General features: G+C 48.6%; 1 protein-coding gene and 1 long non-coding RNA gene across 9 annotated transcripts in view; one reads left to right on the forward strand and one right to left on the reverse strand.

Moving 5' to 3' along the window:
* The window catches only part of MYH14 (myosin heavy chain 14), a 74,893-nt gene extending 66,038 nt beyond the window's left edge, over nucleotides 1-8,855 (reverse strand). For 3 of the 6 annotated variants that reach the window (XM_014560781.2, XM_032487635.1, XM_032487636.1), the window contains exon 1: nucleotides 3,845-4,252. In XM_014560781.2, coding sequence (XP_014416267.2) covers nucleotides 3,845-4,252 — 408 coding nt within the window. Of the gene's footprint in view, nucleotides 1-3,844; nucleotides 4,256-6,562; nucleotides 6,623-7,172; nucleotides 7,358-8,774 lie in introns of those variants that run through there. The other 3 variants (XM_032487633.1, XM_032487632.1, XM_032487634.1) reach the window with 3 other exon arrangements.
* Nucleotides 8,856-8,957: 102 nt separating this feature from the next.
* On the forward strand, nucleotides 8,958-26,754 carry LOC106729846. Of its 3 annotated transcripts, none has more exons than XR_001366262.2 (4): nucleotides 8,958-9,055; nucleotides 9,605-9,767; nucleotides 10,726-10,918; nucleotides 25,804-26,754. It is a non-coding gene; the product is annotated as an uncharacterized LOC106729846 (long non-coding RNA). The 3 variants fall into 3 exon arrangements; XR_001366263.2 differs by having other exon boundaries at nucleotides 8,964-9,055; nucleotides 10,744-10,918; XR_004322886.1 differs by lacking the exon at nucleotides 8,958-9,055 and adding an exon at nucleotides 9,101-9,303 and having other exon boundaries at nucleotides 10,744-10,918.
* Nucleotides 26,755-27,888: the final 1,134 nt, after the last annotated feature.

Below are 27,888 nucleotides of genomic sequence, written 5' to 3' on the forward strand. Positions count from 1 at the left end.
CAGACAGACAGAGGCAGCTGGACAGCTAGAGAGCTAGCTGGTCATCTAGCTAAACCAGAGGGCTAACAAGCTAAATTCGCTGGACTAAGCTAGCTAATCCGGCCGGAGAGAGAGCTGCTTAGGGCTGAGCTAGTTAACTATTAAACCTGTTAGCTACTTAGCCAGATGGTCAGCTACTTAGCTAGTTAACCGGCTAGCCGGTTATTTAGTTGGTTAGTAGAACTGCTTGAAGCGTGTGCTTCTCAAGCAGAGCTAGGGTGTGGCCGCCACAGGCTGCCTGGCTCCCAGGTGCCAACCTTTTAATGGTGGGAGGGTGGGTGGCCAGCCTGGGGCAGAACCGGTTTGCTGGGTGTCTGCCCTCCCCACCAGCGGCTCCCGGGAGCTCCCAGCTCTCAGAGGGCGGGGCAGCCGGACCACATTCCCTGGTAGGGTATCTCACGGCTGCTGGCGCCCCCACTCCTGGCTGGCAGAGGAACCCACCCCCTACGCCAGCCCCAAACCCAGACCCTCCTGCCAGCCACACCTTGTCGCCAAGGCGACACCCCAGACGGAACCTGAGCTGGCTGCCAAGGCCAGGGGCAAAGGGCAGAGGCTGGTGCCCCGAAGAGGGTTGGGGACACCTGAGTGGCCGGGGCACCTCTGTGGAAACCTGGCTGGAAGGGTCTGGAGCGGCTGTCCCAACCCTCAGGCTCTGAAAACAGGCCCACAGGGTCCAACTCGCGCCTCCCCCTCTCCTCAGCCCAGCGACTCTCCGCACAGTCTCAGTTTCCTCCCCGAGCAACCCTCCCCGCCTCATTACAGAGGCTATGGGGATTAAGAAAGATAATGAATAAAACCCAGCCAGCCCAGGGCGGGGCCCCTAAACGGCACTCCAATCATGGGGCCCAAGGCTCTCATGTTACCCATCCCACCTGGGAGCTAAGAGTTCACTTAGACTCGGAAGCTGCATCATCCTGGTTTCTGGCTGTGTGTGACTTTGCACAAGGGGTTTGCCCTCCCTGAGCCTCAGTTTCCAGCCCTGGACAAAGGGACTTTTAACCCACATCACCTAGAAAGATTCTGAGTGAAACACCACAGTGTATCTTCCAGTGCCTCACGGAGTAGAGGGCATCGAGAGTGCCCAACAGATGGGTTCCCTTCCCGCCCCGAGCATCCCTGGAGAGGGACCAAGACCCTGAGCCACTCAAGGCCAAACAGCCTATTAATGGCCAAAACTGGGTTTCTGGAATGCCGGACGACCCCCCTTCCACTGGGAAACACTTCATCACCAGTTGGCCAGTCAACAATTATTTATTTGGCAAGGCCCGAGGATAAGCAGGGTGGAGCTTGAATTGAACCTCTAGCATCTTCTAGCTGGGTGGCTAGAGCAAGCACTTTGACTTTTCTGGATCCCATTTTCTCATCAAAGAGGGACAGGAAGAGCGCATCCATGGAGGACCGCTGGGAGCCGTCCACGAGTTCATGTTGCATGTACAGAGCTCAGCACAGGGCCTGGATCCCTGCACGTGCTTTATACGTTAGCTGTTAACTGCTCCGGGGCCAGTGGCTTCCCCTGTCCAGGCTGTGGGCAAAAGAGTGATAATCCCTACCCCATCGCCTTAGATGGAGAGGGAGCCAACAAGATCATGTTGGAAAGCAGTTTAGAACAGCACCTGACAGAGAAAGCAGGCCCTCACCAAGTGCTAATGATTATTAAGGCCCAATTCGCTTCCTGTTTCCATTTGTCAGGTCCCAATTCTCTGGCTCCCAGGCCACAGCCTTAGCTGAGGCCTCATCATTATTTCCCCGAACTTTCCCAGTATTCCTCCTAGTGCAGTAGGCAGGATGTGGAGTCTGGAGTCAGATGGCCTGGGTTTACATCCCATTTAAGCTGGTTCATAGCTGTGGGGCTTTGTCCAAGTCCTGGCCCCCTCTGAGGCTTAGTTTCCCACCACTATCTGCAGAATGGGGATGATAGGAGATACCTTACGAAGTTGTTGTGAGGGTTCAGGCTGTTTATTAAAAGGAAAAGAGTGGCCCAGTGTTTTGATCCCCTGCCTTGGGTGAAATCCAGGGGAATGACTTGGGCAGGAGCCTCTTTCTCAGGGCTTGCAAAGACGAGTGAGGAATCATAAGGGTCCAGTGCAGCCTGGAGAAGGTTCCACCTCCATCCAGGGTCAGACAGCCCTCAGTTCAAATCCCACTCCTGCCACCACAAGCTGAGGGGCCCTGAGCCAGCCACTGGCCCTCTCACAGTCTTGGTCTCCTCCTTCCCAAAGAGGAGTCAGAATTCATAAAAATATTCTAATCTCATGCTTGTGACCCTTAATGGGGTACATAATGGGGCCAGTCTATTTATTTTTATTTTTTGGTCAATCTCATCATTTATTGAAATATTCTTTTATTACTCTTATTAGAGTTTTGTGGTTTTTTAAAAATATATAAAACCAACACTTTTCCTTATAGGGTTTTTGTGAGGATTTTAGGATTTTTCTTGTGGGATCAGTTTAAATGAGCAAGGCAATGAGATCCCAGCCCTCTAAACTGGGGTTTGGAGCCTGAGTCTGGGACCAGCTGCCTGGGTTCAAATCCTTCTGTCTGTGGGACTTAGGACCCAAGTCACTTAACATTCCTGAAACATCAGGTGATAAGAACAAGTCCTCAGCCCAGGGGGAGCTGATAACCCATACACAGCACTTAGAACAGTACTTGGCCCATCGTAAGCGCTCAGTAAATATTTGCTAGACACCCATGATCACTATTTTTCGTTATTATTGTCGGCATTCCTTGGCAATTTCTCTAATCCTGTTTGCGCTTAATAACGCTTTGGCTGCCCATCAGAACCACCCTAGAAGCCTATTAAAAATACCAGTGCCCATGTCACACCCCCAGAGAGCCTAATTTAAATGGGGTGGGGCTGAAGTGTTGGTATTTTCAAAAAATTCCCCGGGTGGTTCTAATGTGAAGTCAGAGTTGAGAGCCATTGCCCTAGTCCATCTGCTTGCTGTTAAGATTAAGTAATGTGAGATACTGGATGCTTAACAGAGACGCTAAGCTAGCAGAGTCAAACTCACAACCATCAATCTCATCTTAATCCTAAGAGGCACCACAGCAAAGTGGGAGAGCCTGGAGCCAGACTACCCAGGTCTGCCATATTCAACTGGGTGACCTTGGTCAAGGAGCTTGACCTTTCTGTGCCTCTATTTCTTTATCTGTAAAATGGGGACAGAATGATTGCTAAAATGTATCTAAACAATATTTCTTTTGTGGAGGGAGGGTAGAGCTCAGTGGTAGAGCACATGCTTAGCATGCATGAGGTCCTGGGTTCAATCCTCAGTACCTCCATTAAATAAACAAACAAACCAACCTAATTTGCCTCCTCCCAATATACATATTTTTGAGTGCCTAGTACATGGTTAGTAAATGTTAGTTTTTATTGTCATTAAGTCTCTTTGGGCCTCAGTTTCCTTTTCGATATAAAAGACTCTGCTATGTGCACAATGACAGGAAACAAATTAATATACGGAAGGCATTTAGCCCAGAGCCAGGCCTGCGGGTTTCCATACCCGGTGGTTCTCAGTAATTATTATCACAGTCCTATATTCCTTTCTCTTTGAGTACATTATATTTGAGAATTCACAATTTCTTTTAACTTTAAGAAAGTAATAAGGAGCATCTATGCTAGACTATTACAGGGCATCCCCAGTGGGGTCTGAGGCAGGCCCGGTAATCCAACCATTTATAATTTGGCAACAAAGTGTAGGAGCAAGTCAGACGACGTGGGATAACGATGACAAACAGTCTCGTGTTCATTCAAGCAGGGGCGCCGACACCCAGCCCCCGCCCCGGGAGGGAGGCCACTCACGTAGATGAGGCCAGAGTAGTATCGCTCCCGGAGGTTGTGCAGCACCGAGGCCTCGTTGAGGCAGGTCAGCTCGGCCATGTCCTCCGCTTTGCTGAACTTGGGCGGGTTCATGCGCTGGATCTGGTCCCGCGGCAGCCGCAGCCGCCGCCCGCTCTCCGCCAGCTCCACCTCGGCCTCCTCCTCGCCCTCATCCCGCAGCGCCGCCGCCTCGAACCCGTGCAGCTCCGAAGGGACCCACACCAGGCGCCGCGCCGTCCACTCCACTTGCGGGGAGGTGACCGAACCCCCGGGCCCGCCACCCACGCCCGGTCCGCGGGGCGCGAACAGGAACGGCTGGGCTGCCTCCGGCACGGGGCCCGGCCTGGGGGGCGCCTTCCGCCCGGGCACCGACAGGGTCACCGCTGCCATGGTCTGCAGGGAGAGAGCACAAGGCGGGGGTCAGGGGGGCTCCATCCCCACCCCAAATCCCACTGGCAGTCCCCACAGCCTTTCTTCACCAGACCTCATCTTACACTTCTGCAGAATGGGTCCACAGATCCTTTTTACTCATTCGATCCATTCTCATCTCTGTCCATTCATTCATTCATTCAATAATTATTTAATAAGCCAAGCTCTGAGCCAGGCACTGTTCAAGGCACTGGCTATATAGCAAAGAACAAGCCAGAAAAAGATCTCTGCCTTCCTAAGGCGTTTACATTCTAGCCCTGCTGTCGCAATTCCAGGAGCCACCGCCCTATGGGGCTACTGGAAACTTGAAATGGAGAATCCAAACTGAGATGAGTTCTGAGCATTAAGACACACACCAGATTTCAAAGACATAATACAACAAAAAGCTCATCGGTGTTTTTTACATTTGGTGACATACTGCACTGATAATATTTTGGATATATGGGTTAGATAAAATAAATCATAAACATTAATGTCACTTGTTCCTTTTTATGTTTTTTTAATGTGGCTACTAGAAAATTTTAAATTACACATTGGGCTTCGATAAAATACACATAGTATTTCTGTGAGATAGCGTTGCTCTAACCCCAAGAGACAGATTAAAAGATGAATAAGTAAATTATATAGTAGGCTAAGTGATGATAAATGCCAAGGAGAAAAATATAGCAGGCAGCAGGGGATGTTAGGGCTGAGGGGAGTTGAAGTTTTAATTGGGGTGGCCAGGAAAGGCATCTTTGATGTGGCATCTGAATAAAGACCTGAGGGAGATGAAGGGAGTAGACCATGGGAATGGCAGGAGGAAAAGCATTCCAGGCTGGGAGAATGGCTCGTGCAAAGGCCCTGGGGCAGTAGTGTGCCTGTATGTCTCTGTCATTGTAAGAGGCCAGTGTGGCTCAAACCAGGTGATCCAGGGGGAGAGGGTGGTAGGTGAGGTAAGGTTATGGCCAAAGGGGTCAGACTGGGTCATGATGAGGACCTTGATCTCTCAGATGTGAGACCTGGGAGGGTGTCAAACTGATTTCTGTAACTCAGGTTTCCTGACCACCTCTGATTTACCCCAGAACAGACTTAAATCTCAACCCTCGGTTAGCAGTGGCATCCTTTCCTGTGACCTGGCTTCCCTCTCTTTATAATGGGGAGATTGGCCCCATTCATTCACTTCCGCATTCACTCCACATTCCCTGAGGCTGTCCAAGTATTAGGCTCTACCCCGAGTGAGTCCAGGGACCCAGAGATGAGTCAGATGGGGCCCTGCTTTTAGGAGCCACTGGTCTGGGGGCAATCAATCTCTAGTCTCTGACAGTCACAACCCCATGTGAGCTGGGGGTGATAATGGAGGCACTGGGGGAGCCAGCATGTGCTAGACCCCTCCCAGCCCTTAAAGGGGCTGCAGACCAGTGGTGAACATATCACAGCAATTCCTGAGCAGTCTCAGCACGGGTCAGGGAAGATAACTCCCTGTCCCTCACTGTGCCTTGCTCCTGAAGACGTCTGCCTCTATTCTCTTCCATTGCCACGAAGGGCCACATCATTGCCTGGCCACACCAGTCACAGAAACCCCCAATGTTCTGTCTCCTGTGCCTCAGTGCCTCTGCCCTCCAGGCCTCCCACTTCCAACATATCCCTGGAGAAGTCCCTGCAAACGACCAGCTCCTCCTGAGGCATCCCTAGATCTGGTCCCATCAGGCCCACATCTTTCCCTCAGAGCCTCTCCAACCCAGAAACTCAGCTCCAGACCACGCGTTCCACGTTCCCCACCTGCCCACCCGACCCCACCTCTCCATATGAGCCTCAGCACCAGCAGTACCAGTCCCACCCCCCCACCCCCATGACGTTTGTCCCTGATGCTCTCAGGCCTCAACCCCAAAGCCCCTGCTCTCAAACGCCATCAGATGCCATGTCTCCACTTTCCAGGCCCCAAATTGCCCAGGTCACCCCAGGCCACTCGTTCGCCCCTGATCCACTCAGAGCCAAGCCCCATCCCTGGGACTTTACCCTCATCCTCACCCTTCCCCACCCCACCCATTTCCTTTCCAGCCCTCGGCCTTTGACCGGGAAAGGTTTGGAAGTTTTTGCAATCACCCAACTGTATGATTCCCCTCCAGAGAACCAGGAGTCCTAGCCCCCAGTCCCTCCTCCCTTGGACCCAGGAGTCCAGGCCCCCAGCCCTCCTCCAGACTCAGGAGTCTGGGCCCCCAGAGGCCTACTCTTCCAGGATCCAGGAATCTGAACCCTTGGCTCCCTTGGACCCCTGAGTCCAAGCCCCCTTACCTCACTGCGGCTGGGCTAGAGGTAAGGATGCCTGGGACGTCCAGACTCTGAGGACTGATAACAGCTCTGATGAAGCAGGCCTGCCCCAGAACAGCTGAGCCCCTCCAGCAGCTCCGCCCTCCTTAGCTGGCAGGAACACCTCTCCCAGGGCTCACTTCTGTCACCAGGGCAGGTGAAAGCACCTGCCCTGGGAGGGGCAGAGACTGCTGGGCTGGAAAGGAAAAGCAGCCAGGGATCCACCCCTGGGGCAGGGGTTGGGGCCCTTGGCATCCAGCCCTCTGACCTCAGCCTAGTGTTAGGATTCAGGAGTCCCCTCTGCCCCCAGCCCAGGAAATCTGCCCCCTCCTCCTTCCTCAGACTCAGTAAAGTCCCCAGCCCCCTCCTGCCTCAGACCCAGGAATCCTGGCTTCCAGACCGAGTGCTGGCTCCGGTGCCTTCCTCCCTCAAGACCTAGGAGTCCAGCCTCCCAGAGGGGTCCTTAGTCAGACCTCGGATTCCTGGTCCCCAGCCCCTCTTCTCAGATCCAGGAATCCCAGTGCCCAACCCCCATCTCCCTGAGACCCAAGTGCCTGGGTCGCCATCCCCTCAATCCGCGGATCCTCCGAGCTACCTGAGGGGCACTGGCTGGTACGGGAAGCGGGAAGATGGGAAGGGGGCACGGAAATCCCCCGTCGGCTTCAGAGCTCTCTGGTGAGGCTACCTCCACGGTCCAGCGCGGGGCGGGGCCACGTCGCGTCACCGGGAGGGAGCCCGGCTCTGATGTCACCCAGCACCTGCCCGGCTAGAGAAGGGGGCGGGTCCTGGAGCGGCAAGGCCCTAGACAGGGGGGTGGGGGGAGGCGGGGGTGAGCCTGTTGCCAGGTGGGTGGCGGCGGCAGCGCCCGGGGCCCCTCCTCCTGGCGAGAAAAGGTCAAGGACCCGTCGCGGAGAGGGCTGAGGACTCCGAGGTTCGGATCCCGCTCAAACTTTCTGGGCTTTGGCTTTCCTCTCCGTGAATTACGGCCAATGAAAAGAGTAAGACGATGTGGGAAAAAGTGCCCCCAGCCCATTGCTTAAACAAGTAATGCCTCATGACATCATGTAATTTCTCTGAACCTCAGTTTAGCCAACCCAGGAAATGGGACAACACAACAATCCAAAGAGAGTACTGAGTACTGGGAGGACAAAAGAAGATGACAAAATGTGATTCCGGGCTCTGGACCTTCAGTCTCCTCCTGGGTGAGATGAGAACTAAATAGTGGTAAGCGCACCTACTACGTGCCAGGTGTTTTTCTGCTTTTAGAACAGCTCTCCAAACTCATAGAATGATCTCAACAACCAGTGAGATAGGGACAATCAGCATCACCATTTCTCTCATGGGGAAATGGAGGCATGGAGAGGTGAACAAGGTCGTACAGTCAGCAAGCCCAGACTGTTGTCTGCGATTCTAAGGAGGGGACTTAGGAGCAACGTGTAGCGGGTCCTCAAAGATGTCAGTTTCCTCCTCCCACTTGGTAACTCTTTCAATCTGCTTCCCCATCTACACCATAGGGACCACAACCTTCCCTAGGGGACTGTGGAATTAAAAAGGTTAAGGAACCCAGCACACTGTTGGTCTCCGAAGTGTAGTTCTCAACCCTGTCCCCCTGCAGTCACTGCCACTGTCCAGCCTCGGTTTTTCCCTCTCTGAAAAATGGATACAATATAACCCACCTCGAGTTAATACAATTAAAAGTAATTATTTAGTTATAAAAATAAAAGCGCCCAAGTACTTCGTGGAGGCTCAAAGATGTCTTTCCTCCCCACTTTGCCTCTGCCAGTCATGATGATCCCTGTCACTGGTCTGCAATTTTTACACGTGAAAATAGAGACACTGTCATCTGGGGGGGCGGGGGACTGAAGGCGATGACTCAGGTGTTAAAGTGTCCAAGGTCTCAAAGAGAGCCTCAGTTTCCCCATCTGCGGAATAGGCCTGAGGCTGCCAGCAAACATCCTAACCCGGCCTGGCACACAGTAGAAATTCGAGTTGGGGGGAGTGTAGACGCCCCGCCCCGCTCCCCCTTCCCCGCCCCCCGCCGCCCGGCTGTGCGCCCAAGGTGAGTGTCCGCGTCACCGCCCCTCCCCCGCCGTCCGCGCCGGTCTCCAGAGACCCGACCGCAGCCCCGAAGTTCCAGCCTACCCCGGCCCAGTCCCAGTCTGCCGCCTCTGACGGGCAGCGGCCCCCGGGCACTCACCAGCTTCCAGGGCCGTCTCGAGGCTTCGGCCTGAGGAGAACGAGGGGCGGACCCTCCAGAAAAGCCCCGCCCACACAAGAGCAGCAGAGGCCAATCGGTGCCCGCTGCGACAAGGTACGGCCCCGCCCACGGGGGAAGCGCCCGCCAATCAAGAGCAGCGGCTGGCGGGCGGGGCCAATTAGAAGTTGCCGGAGTGTGCCAGCCGTGGGAAAAGAACGGCGCCGGAGCGTGGAGCTAGTCGGCGCGGTCGTAGGCGGGACTCGAGGCCTGAGGGGCACCAGGTGCGACCAATGGCGAGGCTCGGGGGACAGCCGGGGGCGGGAAGCCCAGGGGACCCGGGTGAATGGGAGGCTTTGTGTGCGAGGCATGAATGGGGGCCTTTGTGAGGGCCGGCGTGGGGGGGCGGCTGGAGGCCGGAATGCTTGGGTCCCCCGGGAGCCGGCGGGCATGAGAGAAGGGAGAGAGAATTCACTTTTGTCGAACGCCGACCGTGTACCAGGCACTCTCCCGGGCTCTCACCCATCTGGAGGTATGGCCATTACCATCAGTAATAATAATGATCATGTACGCCAGGAGCTGTGCTAAGTGCTTTCTTTACCCGCATGATCTCACTTAATGCTTACAACTACCCCTTGGAATTGGTGCTATTAAGATCTGTATCTTCCAGATGAGGTAAATCGAAGCTTTGAAAGACGGTGTTTAATTGCCGAAAGTCATAGAGCTGGCAAGTTGCAGAGCTAGGACACTCAAGCCCGCCAAATGTCTCCAGAACTTGTGCTTTTAACCACCACGCTCCACCCAGATGTTGGCTAATGCTTCCCAAATTACAGATGGGAAAACCGAGGCTCAGGAGAGGGAGGCAACTTCCCAAGGTCACAAGGTGAAGGCTCCGCTGAACCCTGAGGTGGTGCCCACGCCAGCAGCTAGCGTGTTGCTGATGAGTCCTGCACTACTGGTCCCATTTTACAAGCGTCTGCTGAGTCTCCAGGCAGGGTGAGCAGCTGGGGGTGGGGGTGAGGGTAGGAATGGGATGGGGTGGAGTTGGGGCTGCCCAGGACTCAAGTCCCAGCCAGCCTGCCAACTGGCTCTGCTGTTCAACTGCTGTGTGGGCTTGAGCCCATTGCTGGCCTTTTTTGAGGTTCCATTTATTTCCGCATCTGTAAAATGGGGGTGATGGTCTCCCTGCCTCCATCTTCATCTCCCCTCTCTGCCCTCCCCACCCCCCAGTCTACTGACAATGGGATTCTGTCAAACTATTCAGATTGTGCCCCTCCTCTGCTCAAAACCTCTCATGGCTCCTTCTCAGAGTAAAAGCCAAAGTCCTCACCATGGCCCATGAGGCCCTGCATGATGTGGTCCCTGGGGACCCCATGTGATATCATCTCCCCTTCACTTGTCTCTGGCAACACCAACCTCTTGTCTGTCCATCAATTCCCCAAACACTCCCCAGGCATAGTCCTGCCTCGGGGCCTTTGCATTTGCTGTTCCTTCCACCAGGAATGCTCTTCCTACAGGTTTTGCATGGCTGCCTCCCTCTCACATCATCAGGTCGGCTCCAATGTCACCTCCTCCAGGAAAACTTTCCTAAGCATTCTATATAAAACATTTCCCCTCATCTCTCTCTCCTCTTGACTTTGGGTTGTTTTTTTCCTCTTAGCACTAGTACTTTTTTTTTCTTTCTTGTTTACCTGTTTATCTTCTGTCTCTCCACTAGAATGTAAGTCCCCTGAGGGCAAGGATCTTTGTTTTGCTCCAACCTGGATCCTCAGGGCCTGACACACAATAGGCATTCAATAAATGTTTGTTGAATCTGTAGTAACAAGTCCTTATATTGTGTGAATTAAATGAGTTAATACATGCAAAGAGCTTAGAGTGTTCTTGGCATCAGGAAAAGACTATATAAACAAATTTGGATGATTATTACTGTTGTTATTTATTGCTCTACAAACAGCCTTCTGATTGCACTCAGGAAAGGAACAAGAGAGAGAGGACATCTGGAACAAGGAAAGAAGCCAGAGAGAGGGAAAAGTTGAGAGGAAAGGAATGGAGAATGATGAGACAGAAGGTGAGAGCTGGAGTTGGACCAAGGGCATACACAGGTGAGAGCATCCAACCCCCAACGCATGTGGTCAGCAATTGCAAAGGTGAGTCCTTGTAGGCAAGAAGCTTTGAGATTGTCATGGCCACTGCCCATTTCTTTGTGGACAGAGAAACTGAATTCCAAGGAGGGGACAACCTTTCCAAGGGCATCCTCAGTGATGCTCACATGTATGAGGCCTGACTGTGTGCTGGGAACATGACCATCATCATCTCAATGCATAGGACTCATGCCAGTCCTGTGTTGGCACTGTCATTACCCCTTCACAGGCCCGCAATGTGCCCAGGGTCTCCTGGCTGCTCCTGGAGGCAGATCTGGGCTCAGACTGTAGTAGGGCAGACTCCTGAGTCTTTGCTCTTCACCAAGACAGAGAGAAGAGCATCTGCTACTCTGGCTAGAGTGTCCACCATGGAAGCCTCCTGCCATGAGGATAACAGGAGGTGCTGTTGATTGAGTGTCTATTGTGTGCTGGACATTGTGCCCTTTGTATGTATTAATTCAACGGATTCTCTCAACAATCCTATGAGATTGATACTTTTATTATCTGTATTTAATGTATAGAAAACTGAGGCTCAGATAGATGGAAATCCCATGTACCCCAGGGAAGACTGTGGATGGGAACTCAGACATTTAAACAGAAATGAAGACTCTGGCATGCACTTTCTAACCGTATTCTGCCTGATAACTGGTAATGTCATCAACACCCTCCTGGATTAAATCTGCCTGGCAAATAGCAATGTCATCATTCCCACCAGGGTTCTAAACTGGAGATGTCATTAATTCTGCTTGATCTATAGGGTAATTGATGACATCACCAAATGATAGCATTTAACTTCTTTTTGCTGGGTGTGTTCTGTGAGCTGGATGCCTGTGCTAAGCACTTTAATGGGTGCTGATATCTGTTGAGTGTTTACTGTGTGCCAGTCACAGTTCTAAGCTCTTTCTATGTATTAAATCTCATAATTCTCCCAATAACTCTAAGTGGCAGGTACTAGTGTCACATCCATTTTATAGGTGAGGACATTAAGTGACAGCTGCCCAAGACTGCACAGCTAGAAAGCATGAGAGCCTAGATTTGGACCCAAGTAGCCTGGCCCCAGAGCTTGGGTTGTGGATGACTATAGGAAACTACCAGAGTGTGGCTGAGATCTAGGAATCCAAGTGAGAAGGAGGCGTTCTAATGCCTCAGAGTCCTCCATCTGGCCTCCATCCAAGTCTGCCAGAGAGGGTCCTCGGGATAAAGCTTCAAACTCATTCTCTTGACGGTCAAGGCATCCCCACCATGTACCCGTCTCTTCACCCCAGATGCTGGAATTGTCTCCATTAAATTGTGAGTCCCAGGCTGCCAGGGACCTGGTCTGATTTCTCTGTAGGTTCCGAGGGTGCAGGATAAACCGCAGTAGAGAGGGAACTTGGAAAATGGGGATGGATGGAATACTGGGATGGGTGTGTGTCAGGGGAAAAGGAAACAGTGGTGTGGGAATTAGGGGAACAGTTTCCATGCCTGGCAGGGGTTAAGTGACCCCAAGTCTTAATAGAGGAAAAGAAAGGGACAAAGAGCCTGCTAAGTCTCTCTGAGAGTCCTGGCTGTATTCCTGCCTGGGCATTTCCTCTGTGGTAAAGATTTGAATAGTTCCAGTATTTTATTTTTGGTCACTGGGCTGTTGTTTTCCTGCATGTGACTCGAAGCTGGAACTGGCTCGGAGACAACAGCAAGCTGGCAGCCTCGTGTGGGTCACAGATGAGTGACGGGCTCAGTTATGTGACAACAAATATTTATTGAGTGCCTACTATGGGCCAGGCCTTGTTCTAGACCGGGGGTCAACAGAATTTTTCTGAAAAAGGCCAAACAGTAAATATTTTCAGCTTTGAGGGCCAGATGGCCTCTGCTGTAACTACTCCTCTTGGCCTTGTGGCGGGAAAGTAGCCACAGATAATATGTAAATGAATGGGTGTTCATTTGTTTCAATAAAACTTTACTTATACAAACAGGAAGCCAGAGGGTTTAGCCTGAAAATGGTAGTTTGCAGACCCCTGTTCTGGGAGCCAAGGAGATGGAGGGAACAAAGACATAGTCCCAGCCTTCATAGAACTCAGATATTAATCTACTCCTACATGTCAGGCAGAGGAGACCTGTTCATACCTAAATTAGATCTTGTCCCTCCTCTGTTCTGGGTCCACCTCTGGCTCCAGTCTCAGAGTTAAAGCAAGGTACTCATCAGGGCCCAGAGGCCCTACACTGTCTGGTCCCCTTTGTCCCCTCTCTACCTCTCCCCTTAGATTACTTTGCTCCAGCCATGCTGGCCTCCTCAATGCTTCTCAAACACCCCAGGCTCAGCCCTGCCACAGGACCTTTGCACATGCCATTCTCTCTCTACTGGAATTCACTTCCCTTACAAAACCACTTGGCTCCCTCATCTCGTTCCAGTCTTTTCTCAAATACCACCTCCTCCGCGAGGGCTTATCTGAGCAATCTCTCCCCTGGACCCCTGATACTCCTCACCTATTCTGCGTTTTCTTTTATACCACAACAGTTAGCATTCTTCAACCTGCCAGTAATTTACTTGTTACACTTATTATTTATTTTTTTAATTTTTTTAAAACAACTCATATTTTTTAAAAATTATTTTTGGGAGGGGAGGGAGGTAATTAGTTTTCTTTCTTTCTTTATTTTTAGAGGAGGCACTGAGAATTGAACCCAGGACCTCATGCATGCTAAGCTTGTATTCTACCACTTGAGCTATACCCTCCCTCCATATCCTTATTGTTTATTGGCTGACTAGAATGTCAGTTCTGCTCAAGTGGGGATTTTTGTCTGTCTTGTTCCCTGCTGTGTTCCCAGTGCATAGCCAGTAGATTCTCCACACATACTTGCCAAATGCATGAATGCTTTCTAGTGATGGACACAGACACCAAACAAGCGAAAAAATAATTACAGAGCACATCAGCAAGTTGAAGAAAGTGCTGCAAAGAAAAGCAAAAGAGGGTAAGACAGGGAAAGGCCTAGAGTGTTATTTTAGAGAGGGGATCAGGGAAGGCTCCCTGGAGTGGAATGATCCTGTGACAGTGGATACTGACAAATTCATGAATAGATGGATGTGTAACTGAATGACTAAATGGATGAATGAGGGAAGAGATGATTGTTTGAATGGATGGGTTAATAAATGAATGAATGGAGGATATACACAATGAATAAATAAATAAGTGGGCAAATGGATGGAAGAATCGATTAACACATCAATGGATGAACAGATGGATGAATGGACAGAGGATGGACAGACAAATGGATGAGTGGGTGGATGGAGGAATGGATAAATGGTCTTTCATGCCTCCATACCTTTGCACATGTTGTGCCTTCTGCTCATTACTCCCTCTCTCCATCTCTTCATCCCAGGAAACTTCAGGTTAACTTCTCAAAGTTCTCTCTGTACTCAGAGTGTGTAGAGGGCTTCCTGGTCTCACTCCACACCACGCCCCACAACACTATGCTCACTCTTCCTATTGATGCTCTTATCTGATCACTCTGGATTGGAATCACCTGTCTGCTGGCACCTTTACAGACCAGCAACCTCTCTAGGGCTGGGCTGAATCTGAGTCATACATGTATCCCCACATACTCAGCACTGGGTTGGTACAGGGATGGGAGGGCCTCCAGAGATGTGTACTATGCATGTGGGTGAGAGCTGAAGCAGGTCTCAGAGCCTGAGATCCAGGAGGAAGATGTCTCTGACAGTATAACTGTCAGTGGCGGGAACTGGTCTATAGATTTGAGAGTGGGACTTGGGGATGTTGAGTGTCTCTGAGTGAACAGTCTGCAAGGGGGCAAGTCTGCCTCTCCTTCATCTTATCTGGCCCTTAAAATCCCCAGACTCCACAGTCAGGAGATCTCTCCATGCTGTGTGACTTTGGGCGAGCCTGTTCCCCTCTCTGGTCTTCAGTAAACAAAGGAGGGGAAACCAGACTAGTCATTTTGAGGCCCTTGTTCAGTGTTGACTTTCTAAGGGTCCATTACGCACTCTGTTCCTTCCTCTACTGTTCCCCTGATCACCCCAGATTGCATCCCTCGCTGCCCCCTCTACCAGCTTGGAGCCCCTAGAGGACAGGGCTTGAGTCTGACCCATCCCTGAGGCTGGTAGCTCCACAAAGGTCAGGATTGGACTCATGCTGAGTCCCCTGGGTCTCCCAGAACAGGATCTGGAACACAGGATGCCTCATGGGAAGGATATTGACTAAGCAAATGAATGGAAGTATGATTTTTGTCACCCAGGGAGCTCTTACTCATACTTCAAAACCCAATTCAAAAGTTCGCTCCTCTGAGAAGACTTCTCGGACTCCTCCTGGCTGGCCAGATAATAATTGTTAATATTTTGAACTGTGTTCTTCAAAAACTAAATTACTATGTAATTTTGTGGGTTTCCTGATCCATAGAAACTATAAGATGATAAACATGTGTTGTTTTAAGTCGCTAAATTTTTTCCCAGTATGCAGCAGTATAGAACTACCTTGGGTCTTAGCCTCAGAGAGGTAAAGCAGCTTGCCCCAAATCACATAACTAGAAAGTGACAGAGCTGGAATTGGAACCCAGGCAGTCTGACTCCAGAGTCCATGCACTTAACCACTCTGCGGTGCTGCCCTTTAAGCCCATTGTACTTGCTGGGACATTCTAGGCACCTCCAACTTTGCAAATGCTCACAGCGCTCTTCTCTGTCCACCTTATCTGCCTAGGATGCATCTATTCCCATCACTGTCAGATCAGGGGCACCCCTTCCATGAGTTCCTGCTCCCACTCTGGGCTCCCTAACCCTGCCCCTCCTCTAACATACTCTGACCTCCCTGAATCATGTTGATCAGAGCCTGGCACTGCCTTGTGCAACACACCGGAGGCTCTGGAAGGTGAGGACTTGGGTCTAACTTAGCACCTTGTCCCTGCACTTTTCGACATGAGGCCAAGTTCACTGGAGTCTGCAGGAAATCATGGCTTATTGGTGATCGATCTGGCCCTTCACCTAGTATTTTTCATCTTTGAAAGAGGGTGTTAATTATAGCTGCCCTTTCTTGGGAGTTCGTGTGTGCTGGCTGGCACCAGTTTAAATATTTTATACACGTGAACTCTTTCAGATCAGACATCAGCTGTATGAGGCAGGCACCGTCACAGCCCTATATCCCAGATGGAGAAATCTGTGGCTGGGAAAATTTAAAGTGTCACCCCAGGTCACACAGCTAGGAAGTGGCAGGGTGGGACTCCAACTTGGGGAACCTCTCATCCCCTGATGCTCTGTCCCTGAGTAAACCCCCATAAGGGCCCATCAGGGGTTACCTTGGGGTCTGTAGTCCCCAGTCTTCACTTGGACACCTCTCACAAAAGGTGGGTTCCTGGACCCCACCTTAGAGGCAACATTTAAGTAGACCTGGGTGGAGCCCAGGAATCTGCATTTCTCCAAGTTCCCAGGTGATCTCATGGTTTTGGGTCATACTTGAATGGAAACACTTGGCATCATCCTCAATTTCTACTTTCTCTTACCTCCTGCATCCAGTCCATCAGCAAATACGATCAACTTGACCTTCAAAAAGTATCCAGCATCTGACCCCTTGTTAACATGACCACTGCAACCACTCTGGTTGAATCTGCCATCATCTCCTGCTTGGACCATTGCTGTCACCTCCTCTCTGGTCTCTCTGTTTCTGCTCTTTGCCTCCCTCAGTCTGTTCCCCAAGTTAGCTCAGGTCCCTTCTCTGTTCTGGGCCTCCTGTGGTTCCCATCTCACTCAGAATAAAAACAAAGTCCTCACCAAGACAACAAGACCTGGCAGGACACGGCCCCCTCTGTCCCCTCTTTGACCTCATCTGCCACTCTCTCCTTCTCACTCTGCTCTATCCATACCGCCCTCCTCGCTGTTCCTTGAACACACCCATGCTCCCATCTCAGGATTTTTGCACGGTCTGTACTTTCTGCCTGGAAAGCTCTCTCCCGGCTATCACCATGACTCCCTCCCCACTTTCCCTGGGGCTTTTGCTTTAATGTCACCTTGGCGATGAACCTCCTCTGTCCACTCTGTTTAATATCACCACCAGCCCCCAGGCACCCTTGACCCCTTTCACCTGCTCTCCTGTTTCTGTTTTCCCATTGCACTTTTGACTTTCCAACATATTATATCATTTCCTTATTTACTGTTTTTTATTGTCTGTCCCTCTTTGATCACAGGATATTCAGCCATGTAGAGGATAGGGAAGGGTCTTTATTTACTGCTCTGTCCCTGGCACTTAGGATAGTTCCTCGCACACAGTCAGTGCCCCATGAATATCTGTTGCCTGAGTTAAATAAATCCTTTAAGAAATTCTGCTTGAGCTGGTAGGATGACAGGGAACTTTTAGTTCCTTGTTATTTTTACATGCTGCTGGCATTTTCTAAAATGACAACTGTTACCTTATAATCAGGAAGGGAGACAGGCCACCAAGCTACTTTGAAAACATTCTTTCCTTTCAAATTAAAATTTTTCATTACACAAGGTGGAAAAAATTCAAGTAAGAGGGCAATATTTCCCTTGACCAGCACCTTCCTTCTCACTTTCCCTTCCACATGTAACCCTGACAATATTTTGGTGATGATTCTTCCAAAAATATGTGCTATTTATTTACATCAGGGATCTACTGCCTGTGTTTGTAAATAAAGTTTTATTGGCATACATTGTTTTATGCATTGCCTATGGCTGCAAGGACAGAGTTGAGGTGTGACAGAGACCATGTGATGGTCAAAGCTGAAAACATTTGCTCTTGAGACTTTCCAGAAAAAAAGCTTTGCCAACCTCTGATTTATACACAGAAATAAGTAACAAAGAAATATTCCCTCTGATTTCTTGTGTTCAGGAAGTGGGATTATATTTGGTATATTGAACTGTGACTTATTTTTCGTGCTTAGCAATATGTCTTGGGGAAATTTTTATGCTCCTACATTTAAATTCACTCCATCTTTTTCACACCTGCATAGTATTCCAGAGTCACAGTCTCATTCCTGTGACCACTCTCCAATTTATGGAGCCTTCAGTGGATTTCCAGTTTTCATCTTTACAAATGAAAATCCAGTGGGCATCCTTCTTCCTACTTCCTTATGAACGTGTACGGATATTTCTGGATCAAAGAGTATAAAACAGTTAAGATTTGAATAGATGGTATCAAAGTGCCATCCACAACAATACTATTTTCCTTTTTAGGAAAGAAAATGAAAAAGAAACCAATCCAGTCAAGTATTTACTACCAGGCTGTTCTGTGAAGGGTTCCACTCCTTGGGGAGGTTCTCCTATAATTTCCTGACCTCAGGACACACCAAAATTTTCTCAGCCCTTTGTGCCAGCTGCTCCCTTCCCCACCCTTCTCTGCCAGGTGAAAGACTGCAAGGAGCTCAAGATCCACCTTAGGTGACTGGAAAGAATTTTGTAACATTAACTATGTGTGTATCCTGTGTCCCAGCAACCTCGTTTCTTAGTAGGTACCCACAGGAAGGCCTGCACAAGTGACATAAGGGGACATGTCCAAAGATGCCCAAGGTAGCATTGTGGGTGGGAATGAGGACACAGAGACAGTCATGGGGTCTGTTACTTTAGGGGCAGATTCCCCCATGATGTTCTAGAAACAATAAATCAAAGTTATGTATGGAAACACAGAGAGATCCCCAAAACATAATGCTGAGTGGAAAACATAAACAAAATCGGATCCATTGCACACTTTAAAAGATAAAAATTGATCTTTCATATCAGATTAGAAGATAGGGTTACTCAAAGCAATGCTGCCTAGTCTGCGAATGTTTCACACTCAAGGATGCCTGAATGTTAACTGTGTTGGGTTTGTCCAAGGGATACAGGGGAGGAAGCAGGAGTGGGCCAGAGAATTAAAGGGAAAAAAGCAAAAAGAAAGAAAAATAGAGTCTGGACAAATGATAGAGAGGCAAAAACTGGAAATATGAGGCAACACTATGCATTTAGCTCCACACCCTGCAAAGGGTCCATCTTAAGGGGTCATCTCTTCTGGGATGTCTTTCCCAACCCTCTCTGCCTTCCTCAGCCAGAATCGGTCACTCCCTCCCCTCAGTTCCCACCAATGCCTTCTGCTACCACCATTAAAGCACAGATTCACTGGATTGAGACTGTTCATCCTTCTCTCCCCAACCAAAGCTGGAGAATTTTGAGGATGAAGAACCAAGTCTGTGCCTCAATTTTTCCTAATCTTTAGAAGGGGGATAATGGTTAGAGTATCTACCACATACAGTTGTTCAGAGATTATATTAATTGATTCCCATCCTGCGCTTGGTGCGGTGATTTTGGCTTCTGGCAAGCACGCAATAAATATCAGCAGCTGTTATTATCTTATTAATATCATTACTCTGATTGAGGCTGGGCTCAGGACATTGGGAAAGGCCTCATCCTTCAGGAAGCCTTCCAGGATTTCTATCAGGGAGCTCTGCTGGTACCCACGGCCCCACCGCAGGTGTGCACGCCGTCTGCTCACCTGATGGTCTCTGCTGCTGGGCTGGGAACTTCTCAAGGGCAGGGACCAGGGTCGGTTTCCCTGGGGCTCTTCAGAGCCTGGCATAATGACCAGTGTCCCTTGGGCCTCTGGAACCGTCTGCCCACCTGAATGAAAGGCAGGCTGGGAAGGCAGATAAGGCAGGTGTATAATTAACGAATATATGGCAGGCTGTATATAATAGCCTGGTGACAGGTTAGAAACCATAGATGCCAAGAATCTCCATTCTGGTTTTGACCCGCCTCCTCCTTCCTTACCTACCACTCCCCGGCATCTTTCCTGCAGTCCAGCCTCCTGGGTGGCACCCCTGTCCCAGGACCCACCTCTGAGTCCCAGCCCGAGCCCAGGCAAGGCCCTCTCCTTGGAATATCCTTCCTTCTTCTTCTTCGAGTCCCATCCTAGCTGGTGAAGCAGATGTGCACACCCAACACCCACACCTCACGCGCATGAGCCCACCTTCCCACACCAAGTGGTTCTTACCTGAGTCTCACATTCCTTCAGCATCTGATAAAACCTACAGACTCTCTCAGAATAGCTAAGTTGGGTTTATTGAGGTATGATTTAGCTACAAATGTGTAATCGTTTCAGAGATACACATATAATTTTTCTAGATGAGGTAAAATTCACCCTATCTAGTGTACGGTTCTGTGAGTTTTGACAAACACTGACTACTCTGTGACCATCACCACGATCAAGTTACAGGGCAGGTCCATCTCCCCTGAAATTCCCTGGCCCCCTTTGTAGTTCCAGTTACCTGGGTCTGCAGGCAACTCAACAATGTATCCTAAAGATCTCTCTGCATCAGGACATTCACGTCTTTCTCATTAACAACAAAACCAAAAAAAAAAAAAAAAAGGCAAAAAATGGGTGGCCCAGAGTTCCCTAACAAAAACGCATCACAGTTTATTTTAGACAATCCCCAGCTGATGGGGTTGATGGACATTTAGGTTGATAGACCTCCTTAGATTGTTCCAGTGATTTGCTGTTATAGACAAAGAAGTGGGGGAGGGGAGGAACCTGCATGTTCTCATATATGCATTCTTGTGAACACAGATCAATTGTCTCTCCCTGGGGTGGATGCTAGTAAGTGTACTGCTGGATCATAGAACATTTTCCCTAATATTTTATTGTGAAATATTTCAAGCATATAAAAACATTGAAAAACAAGTGTGCAATGAACACACGGTAACACTGGTTAGATCCTACAGTTGTTACCATTTTACTATATTTGCTTTGTTACAAATATATCCATTTTTCCTTCCCTCTGTCTCAGTGGTTCTGAACCGGGAACAAAATTTCCCCCTGGGGAACATTTGCCAATGTCTGGAAGCTTTTTTTTTTTTTTAATTGTCACAACCTGTGTGTGTGGGAGAAACGCTGATCAGGACAACCTACAGGACAGTCCCCAACAACAAAGCATTCTCTGGTCCCCAGTGTTAATGACAATGGAGTTAAGAAACACTGCAGTCTGTTCGTTCATTAAAATAATTTGCAGACATCAGTACACTTCATCCTAAACACTCCATCACACAGATTACCAGCTAGAGTTTGTCATTTCTCTCCTCGTTCTTTCTTTGAAGTAAAATTTATACACAGTGAAATGCACAATTCCTAAGTACACCATTTGATGCACTCTGACAAATATATACCCAACTATAAAAATACAGAGAACATTTCCACGCCCTAGAAAGTTACCGCCTGCTCCTTCCCTGTCAATCCCTGCCTCCACCTCGCCCCCTCACCCCACCCCCGGGCAACTACTGTTCTGATTTTTATCACCATGATGCATTTTTGTTGTTCTAGACCTTTTTATAAACAGAATCTTACAGTTGGTGATATCTTGTGCCTGGTTTCCTTCACTCCACATAAGGCTTTTGATATCCATCCATGTTGCTGTATGAATCTTTCGTTTCTTTCTTTCTTTCTTTCTTTCTTTTTTCATCACTCTGTGGTATCCCGTTGTATGGATATACTCATTTGTTAATCCATTCTCCTGTCGGTGGACAGCCAGCATATTTCCAGGGTTATTTAAGGCTATTATGAATAACACTGCTATCAGTATTCTTCTACAAGTCTTTTCTGTGGGTCCCTGTTTTTATTTCTCTCAAGTGGAATTTCCTAGTCACAGAGTAGATGTGGGTTTAATATCTAAGAAAATGCCACACCTTTTCCGGAGGTGGCTGTATTAGCAAACTATTGCTGCTGTAACAAATTGACACAATCTTTGTGACTTCAAATAGCACAAATTTCTTATCTTATACTTCTGTTGTTAGATGTCTAAAATACGTCTTCAGGGCTAAAATCAAGGTTTCAGCAAAACTGTGTTTCTTCCAGAGGCTCTAAGGGAGAATTTGTCTCCATCCCTTAGGCTGAGTTTTAGGACCACACCTCCCCACACGGTGGCCACAAGTCACAGGAGTCCACTGACGTTTACATTAGCTTTATTTATTTAGAATTAGTTTGTGTTTTTTGAATAGAGTTACTGAGGATTGAACCTTGGACCTCGTGCATGCTAAGTACATACTCTACCACTCAGCTGTACCTCCTCCCATTTATGTTTTTGTTCTATTATTTTTTTTTTATTTTGGTTTTTATTTTTTCTTTTTGCGGGGGCAAGGAGGGAGAGGTAATTAGGTTTATTTATTTTTTGAGAAGTTACTAGGGATTGAACCCAGGACCTCGTGCATGCTAAGCTCAACCCCTTGAGCTATACCTCCCCCCTCATTTACATTTAAATTAGTTAAAATTTAATAAGATTGAAAATTCAGTTCCTTAGTCTCACTAGCCATATTTCAAATGCTTGATGACCCCACGAGGCTCATGGCTACCATGTTGGCAGCACAGATAAGCAACATTTCTCTCATCATAGAAAGTTCTAGAAGTATCTACAGGGAACACAACCTGTCTCTTGCAGAATTGACTGCCTTTCTTAAGATTACACAAATGTGTTATTATACCAGACAACTACCTTCCCACTGAGGGGTGAGGAAAGGCAGAAATAAAGAAGAGGCGAGAATGAGAAAAAAAAAAAATCCAACCATAATAGTAATTGTCTGGCACTTTGTAAGTACTTATTACGTTAAAACACACACACACACACACACACACACACACAAACACATAACTACCATCTAATGAGTATTTACTGGGCACCAGGTCCTTTCTTGAGTACATTATCTGACATGTGTTAATTCCCAGAGAAATAGAAGGAGGAGCAAGAGACAGACACTCCAGCCAAGCCCTTTCTTTTCCAAATAGCAGAGGGATTAACCTTTTAAGCTCCACACACCTCTGAAGGCCAGCCATCCTGGAAGGAAATCTCTATTAAATGTGCCGTGCACGTATCCTAATACAGGGCTCATTATCTTTCCTGCCAAACCTGCTCTAATACCTGTATTTTCTCTCTCGGTAAGCAGCCTCTCCATCGATCCAGTTATCCAGGTTATGTAACAGGGGCACCATCACTGTGGCCCTCTCCTCCTTGCCTGTCCCCCACAGCTGGGGCCTCTCGCCCCACCTGCCCCATCACTGCCCAAGCCCTTCTCTCCATCCCCATGGCCACAGCCTCAACTCAGGCCCTTACCCCAACCTCCTCCCAGGCCTCCAGCTTTCCCCTCTGGCCCGTCCCCCATATGGTCCCAAGTCTTCCCATACCCAGAGCTCATCCCCTGCTCACGGTCCTCACATGGCTCCCCAGTGCTTCTAGGACAACACCCCAGCCCTTCAATTTGCCATTGGAAATGCTCTCTTTCATCTCTGCACAAGCACTGCCTCCTTTACCCAGAATTCCCTCCACTTCTCTCTCTGGTGAGCTCTTATTTATCCTTCAACACCCAACTCAAATATCCCCTCTTCCAGGAAGCCTGGGTGGCTTAAACAATAGGTGTATCATCCCAGTGTTCTGGAATCTAGAAATTCAAAATCAAGTTGTAGGTTAGTTGGCTCCTTTTGAGGACTGTGAGGCTTGTAGCCTCAGGCGCTCCTTGTCTTGCAGATGATGTTCTCCACGTCTTCACGTCATCTTCCCTCTGCATGTGTTGGTGTCCAAGTTTCCCCTTTTTATAAGGACATCAGTCCTATTGGATTAGGGTCCAGCCTAATGAACACATCTTAACCTGAGCATCTGCAAAGACCCTATTTCCAAATAAGATCACCTTCCCAGGTCCTTGGGGTCAGGAGGCCAACATCTTTGGTTGGTTGGGGGCGGGGGGCTTAATTTAACCTGTCAGGGCTCAACTCAAGTCCTAATTCCTCATTAAAGTGTTCCTTCCTTGCCCAATCCTCACCAGTCTGTCTCCTAAATCTCCAGAGTCTCATCCTCCAGACCCGTTTCATGCAGATTTGTCTAGTTATTTTTGTCTGTGTTCTGGAACAGTCCTCTTAGAACGGGAACTCACCAAGGGCAGCATCCATGCCTTCGACACCCTCTCTGCGCCCACAGTGCATTGATACAAAGAAACTGCTTGCTGTACGTTTTAAGAATTAATGAATGAAGTAACCCCACAAACAGGTACTGAACACCTCCTAATGGCAAGTTCTGCGCTTGTCTCTGGTGATGCAGTAGTGGATGAGAGAGACAAATCTCCTTACTTTCAAGGATTTTATATCCCAGTGGGGAGAGAATAAGTAAGATAAACACATCAGATAGTGATCCACACTGTACTTGTGCCCTGGGGATGCCATAAAAAATGTACCTCAAACTAAGTGGCTTAGAACAACAGAAATTCACTGTCTTGTGGTTCTGGAGACCAGGATCCTGAGATCAAAGTGTCAGCAGGGCAATGCTCCCTCTGAAACCTGTTGGAAAGGATCCTTCGTTGCCTCCTCCTAGCCCCCGATGGCTGCCAGCAATCTTTGGCACTCCTTGGCTTGCAACTGTATCCCTCCAGCCTCAACTTCTGCTGTTACGTGGTCAACTTTTGCTGTATCCTTGTGCATCTCTGTGTCTTTCACATGGTGTTCTTTTAAGAAGGACACTAATCACATTGGATTAGGGGCCCACCCTGCTCCAGAATGAGTTCATTTTAACTAATGACACCTGCAATGACCCTATTTCCAAATAAGGTCTCATTCTGAGGGATGGAGGCTAGGACTTTAACACGTCCTGGGGGAGCATGGGGTGCATACAGTTCAACCCTTAAACACACGCTAGAGCAAAACACAGAGAAAGGGGACAGCAAATGGTGGGGTGAAGGGCTGCTCCCTCAGATTGAGTGATCTGGGAAGGTGTCCCTGTCACTCGAGTCACAGCCTGAAGGAGAGGAGTTGACTGATGAGTAACAGATATACATTTCACCGCCTGGTGTTTATGACATTTCCCTTGGCAACTTGGAGGTGTTTAATGCATTTTTTTTTTCCCTGCTCACTTCCTGGTTTGAAATGGGTGAGATTAAGAGGGAGCAGAATCACGGGGGTGTGGTTCCCGCAAGAATCTGAGAAGTTTTCCACCGTGTCGAATTCACTCCATCAGTTCTGAGAAGCCCCAGCAGCTGTGAGGCTGAGAAGCTGTCAGATCCTGACTCCAGCGAGAGGTCGGGGGGGCCTCTGGTGAGTCCCAGCTGCTGCGTCCCAGCCAACGCCTCTGCCAGCTTATTTAGAATAACATGCTCACCAAAGAGTGATTTGCATCATAGGTGTACGGCTCAACGACGTACCACAAAGTGAAGCACGTCCAGGAAGCTAGACTGAGAAAGCAGAACAGCCCAGCACCCTGAAGCCCTCCTGGTGCCTCTTCCCTCAAGGTTTACCCTTACGCTCACTTCAAACACTGTGAATCAGCTCTTCCTGTTCTTCAATTTCATATAAATGGAATCAGAAGCCCGCACTCCTTTCACTTAATGTATCCAGGTGCTACGTCAATTCTTTATTCTCACTGCTGTGTAATGGGTGTTGACAAACCAGATCTGGAGGCCAGATCTAGCCCGTTACCTGCAAATAAAATAAAACTTTATTGGACCACAACCACACCCATGTGTTTAAAAAATGCATTAAACACCTCCAACTTCTGTTGCCAGTAGACGCCCGCAGGCCGCCATGGCTGCGGCAGAGACCACACGTCCCCAAAAGCTGAAAATATTTACTATCTGGTCCTTAACAGAAAAAGTTTGTCAGCTCTTGCTGGACGACATTCCATTGCACAAACACAACACTGTCTATTTATCCATTTGTCAATGGGTATTTGCGTCATTTCCAGTTCGGGGTATGACAGTAGGGCTGCTAAGAACATTCTAGTACAAGGGATGTCAAACTTTTTCTAACCTTCTTCTGATTAGATCAGTGATTTTCCACAGGGAGCAATTGTGTCACTTAGGGGACCCTTGACAATGCCTTGGGACCATTTTGATTGTTGCTAAGGACTGAATGTCTGTGTCCCCCCCCACCCCAAGATTCATATATTGAAATTCTAATCCCCAGGATGATGGTATCAGGAAGTGGACAGTGATTAAGTCATGAAGATGGAGCCCTCAGGATTTCAATTAATGCCCTTATAAAAGAGCCCCCTACCCCCACACCATGTATAGATTCAATGAGAAGCCTGTGACCCTAAAGAAGGCCCTCACACGACCATCCTGGCGCCCTGATCTCCGACTTTCAGCCTCCAGAACCGTGAGAAATGAATGTCAGCTGTTTATAAGCTACCTGTCTACGGCATTTTGTTACAGCAGCTGAACAGACTAAGATGATTATCATGACAGGCCGGGAGTGCTGCTGGGTTGAGCCCAGGGATGCTGTTCAACATCCTACAGCGCACGGGACAGCCTCGCAACAAGGACTCATCAGCCCCGATGTCAGTAGCACCGAGGCTGAGAAACCCTGCCCTGGAGGTTCACTCCTTATTGCATGGATAACATGTGCATGGATAATACAGTCTCCATGAAAGTGACAGCTACAAAGCCAGCCTGACAGGGGCATGGGTATCAAGTCAAAAACCATGAGCTGCTTTGCTGTCAGACCCGGGATTTTTTTCCCCGAATGGTGGTCAACTCTTGCTGACGTTCCTAGCAGCGTGGAGCGAAACCTCTCAATGTACACGCCAGCCACACCCCGGACAGTGGGTGTAAACTCAGACTGGGCAACGAGTATTTCATGTTTGTGTGTAAAACAGAGTTAAGTTCCAGGCTCAGATCATTATAAACAGGTTTTCCATCTGCTCACATTCTCTTCTCTTTCGCTCCCAAGAGGCTAATGCTCCCTGCCCGAGGCTACATAGCCAGGATTCTAACCCTCCACTCTTTATCTTCAAAAAACAAATCTTGGTTACTCCATTCCTGCATGTACTCATTTTTACATGCATTCCTCCATTCATCATTCATCCAATAAATACGTACTCTGGGCATCTAGTGTGTGCTAGGTGCTGGGGGTACAGCCGTGAACAAAACAGAGGTCCCCACGTGGTGTTCATTTGCTTAGTCCATTCCTGCCTTTCCCTATAGCTGCGCTGTCCAGAAGAAATAGAATGTAAGCCACACAGACGATTTCAAGTTTTCTAGTAGCCACACTAAAAACTAAGTAAAAAGAAACCACCACTGGTTTTTTTTTGTATATATTTTTTATTGAAGTATATATTTTACCATATTTTTAAAAAACTGATATATCCAAAGCATCACCATTTCAACATGTGATCAGTATAACAAATTATAATGAGATATTTGACACTGTTTTTTACCCTAAATCTTCGAAATCCAGTGTATATGTTATAGCGACTGAAGGAAACTCACAACCTGAAAGTTGAGAATTGTTTCATTTGGTGGACTTTCTAAGGACTTCAAGTCCAGGAGACAGCCTCTCATATCTTTCTAAGGGACTGCTCCGAAGAGGTAAGGGAGGAGTCAGGATATATAGGAATTTTTGTAACAAAGACCATGTAGTTGGAACATCCAAAGATTACCATTAATTAAAGAAAGCCTGATATTCGCAAGTTAATGAATTTAGTACTTTTCTATGTATGGGAAGATGCAAGAGTTTGGGTTTATTGAAGTCATTCCTTTGATATGCATCTTAGCTGTCTAGGGCCAGTATCCTATGCTTTCCCATTCTGAGTCCCCTCAGGGGCACCACTGGGGGTGGCTGCAGAGGCTGAGGGCTTGGCATTGGGCAGCCTGCTTGTCTCCATCCTGATTTCCCTCCAGCTCACGGTCGGGCACCGGTGGTAGTGGCTGATGACTCGATGGCCGCAGCAAACTTTGTTTACTGATATGGCGGGCAACATTTTTCATTCACAGTTACACTCGTAGCCCATCTCACTCGGGCCAGCCTCATTTCAAGTGGTCAGGAGTAGCAACTGGTTTTCACATTAGACAATGCAATTTAATGCAGTTCAAATTCAACATTCCTAAAAGTAGAGTCCTTTTAGGTCTGGATTAAACTTCCGTTCTCTTGGCTGGATTTCCTTCTCTTGGTCAAGGTTATTATCAGTCTTTCCCCAGATCTGTCTCCTTCTCACCCCTCACCCCACCCTCCAACCCATTCTTTCTTCGCAGGAGGGCTTACATTTATTCC

Source organism: Camelus ferus, chromosome 9 (genome assembly GCF_009834535.1).
Source record: "Camelus ferus isolate YT-003-E chromosome 9, BCGSAC_Cfer_1.0, whole genome shotgun sequence".
Taxonomy (NCBI): Eukaryota; Metazoa; Chordata; class Mammalia; order Artiodactyla; family Camelidae; genus Camelus; species Camelus ferus.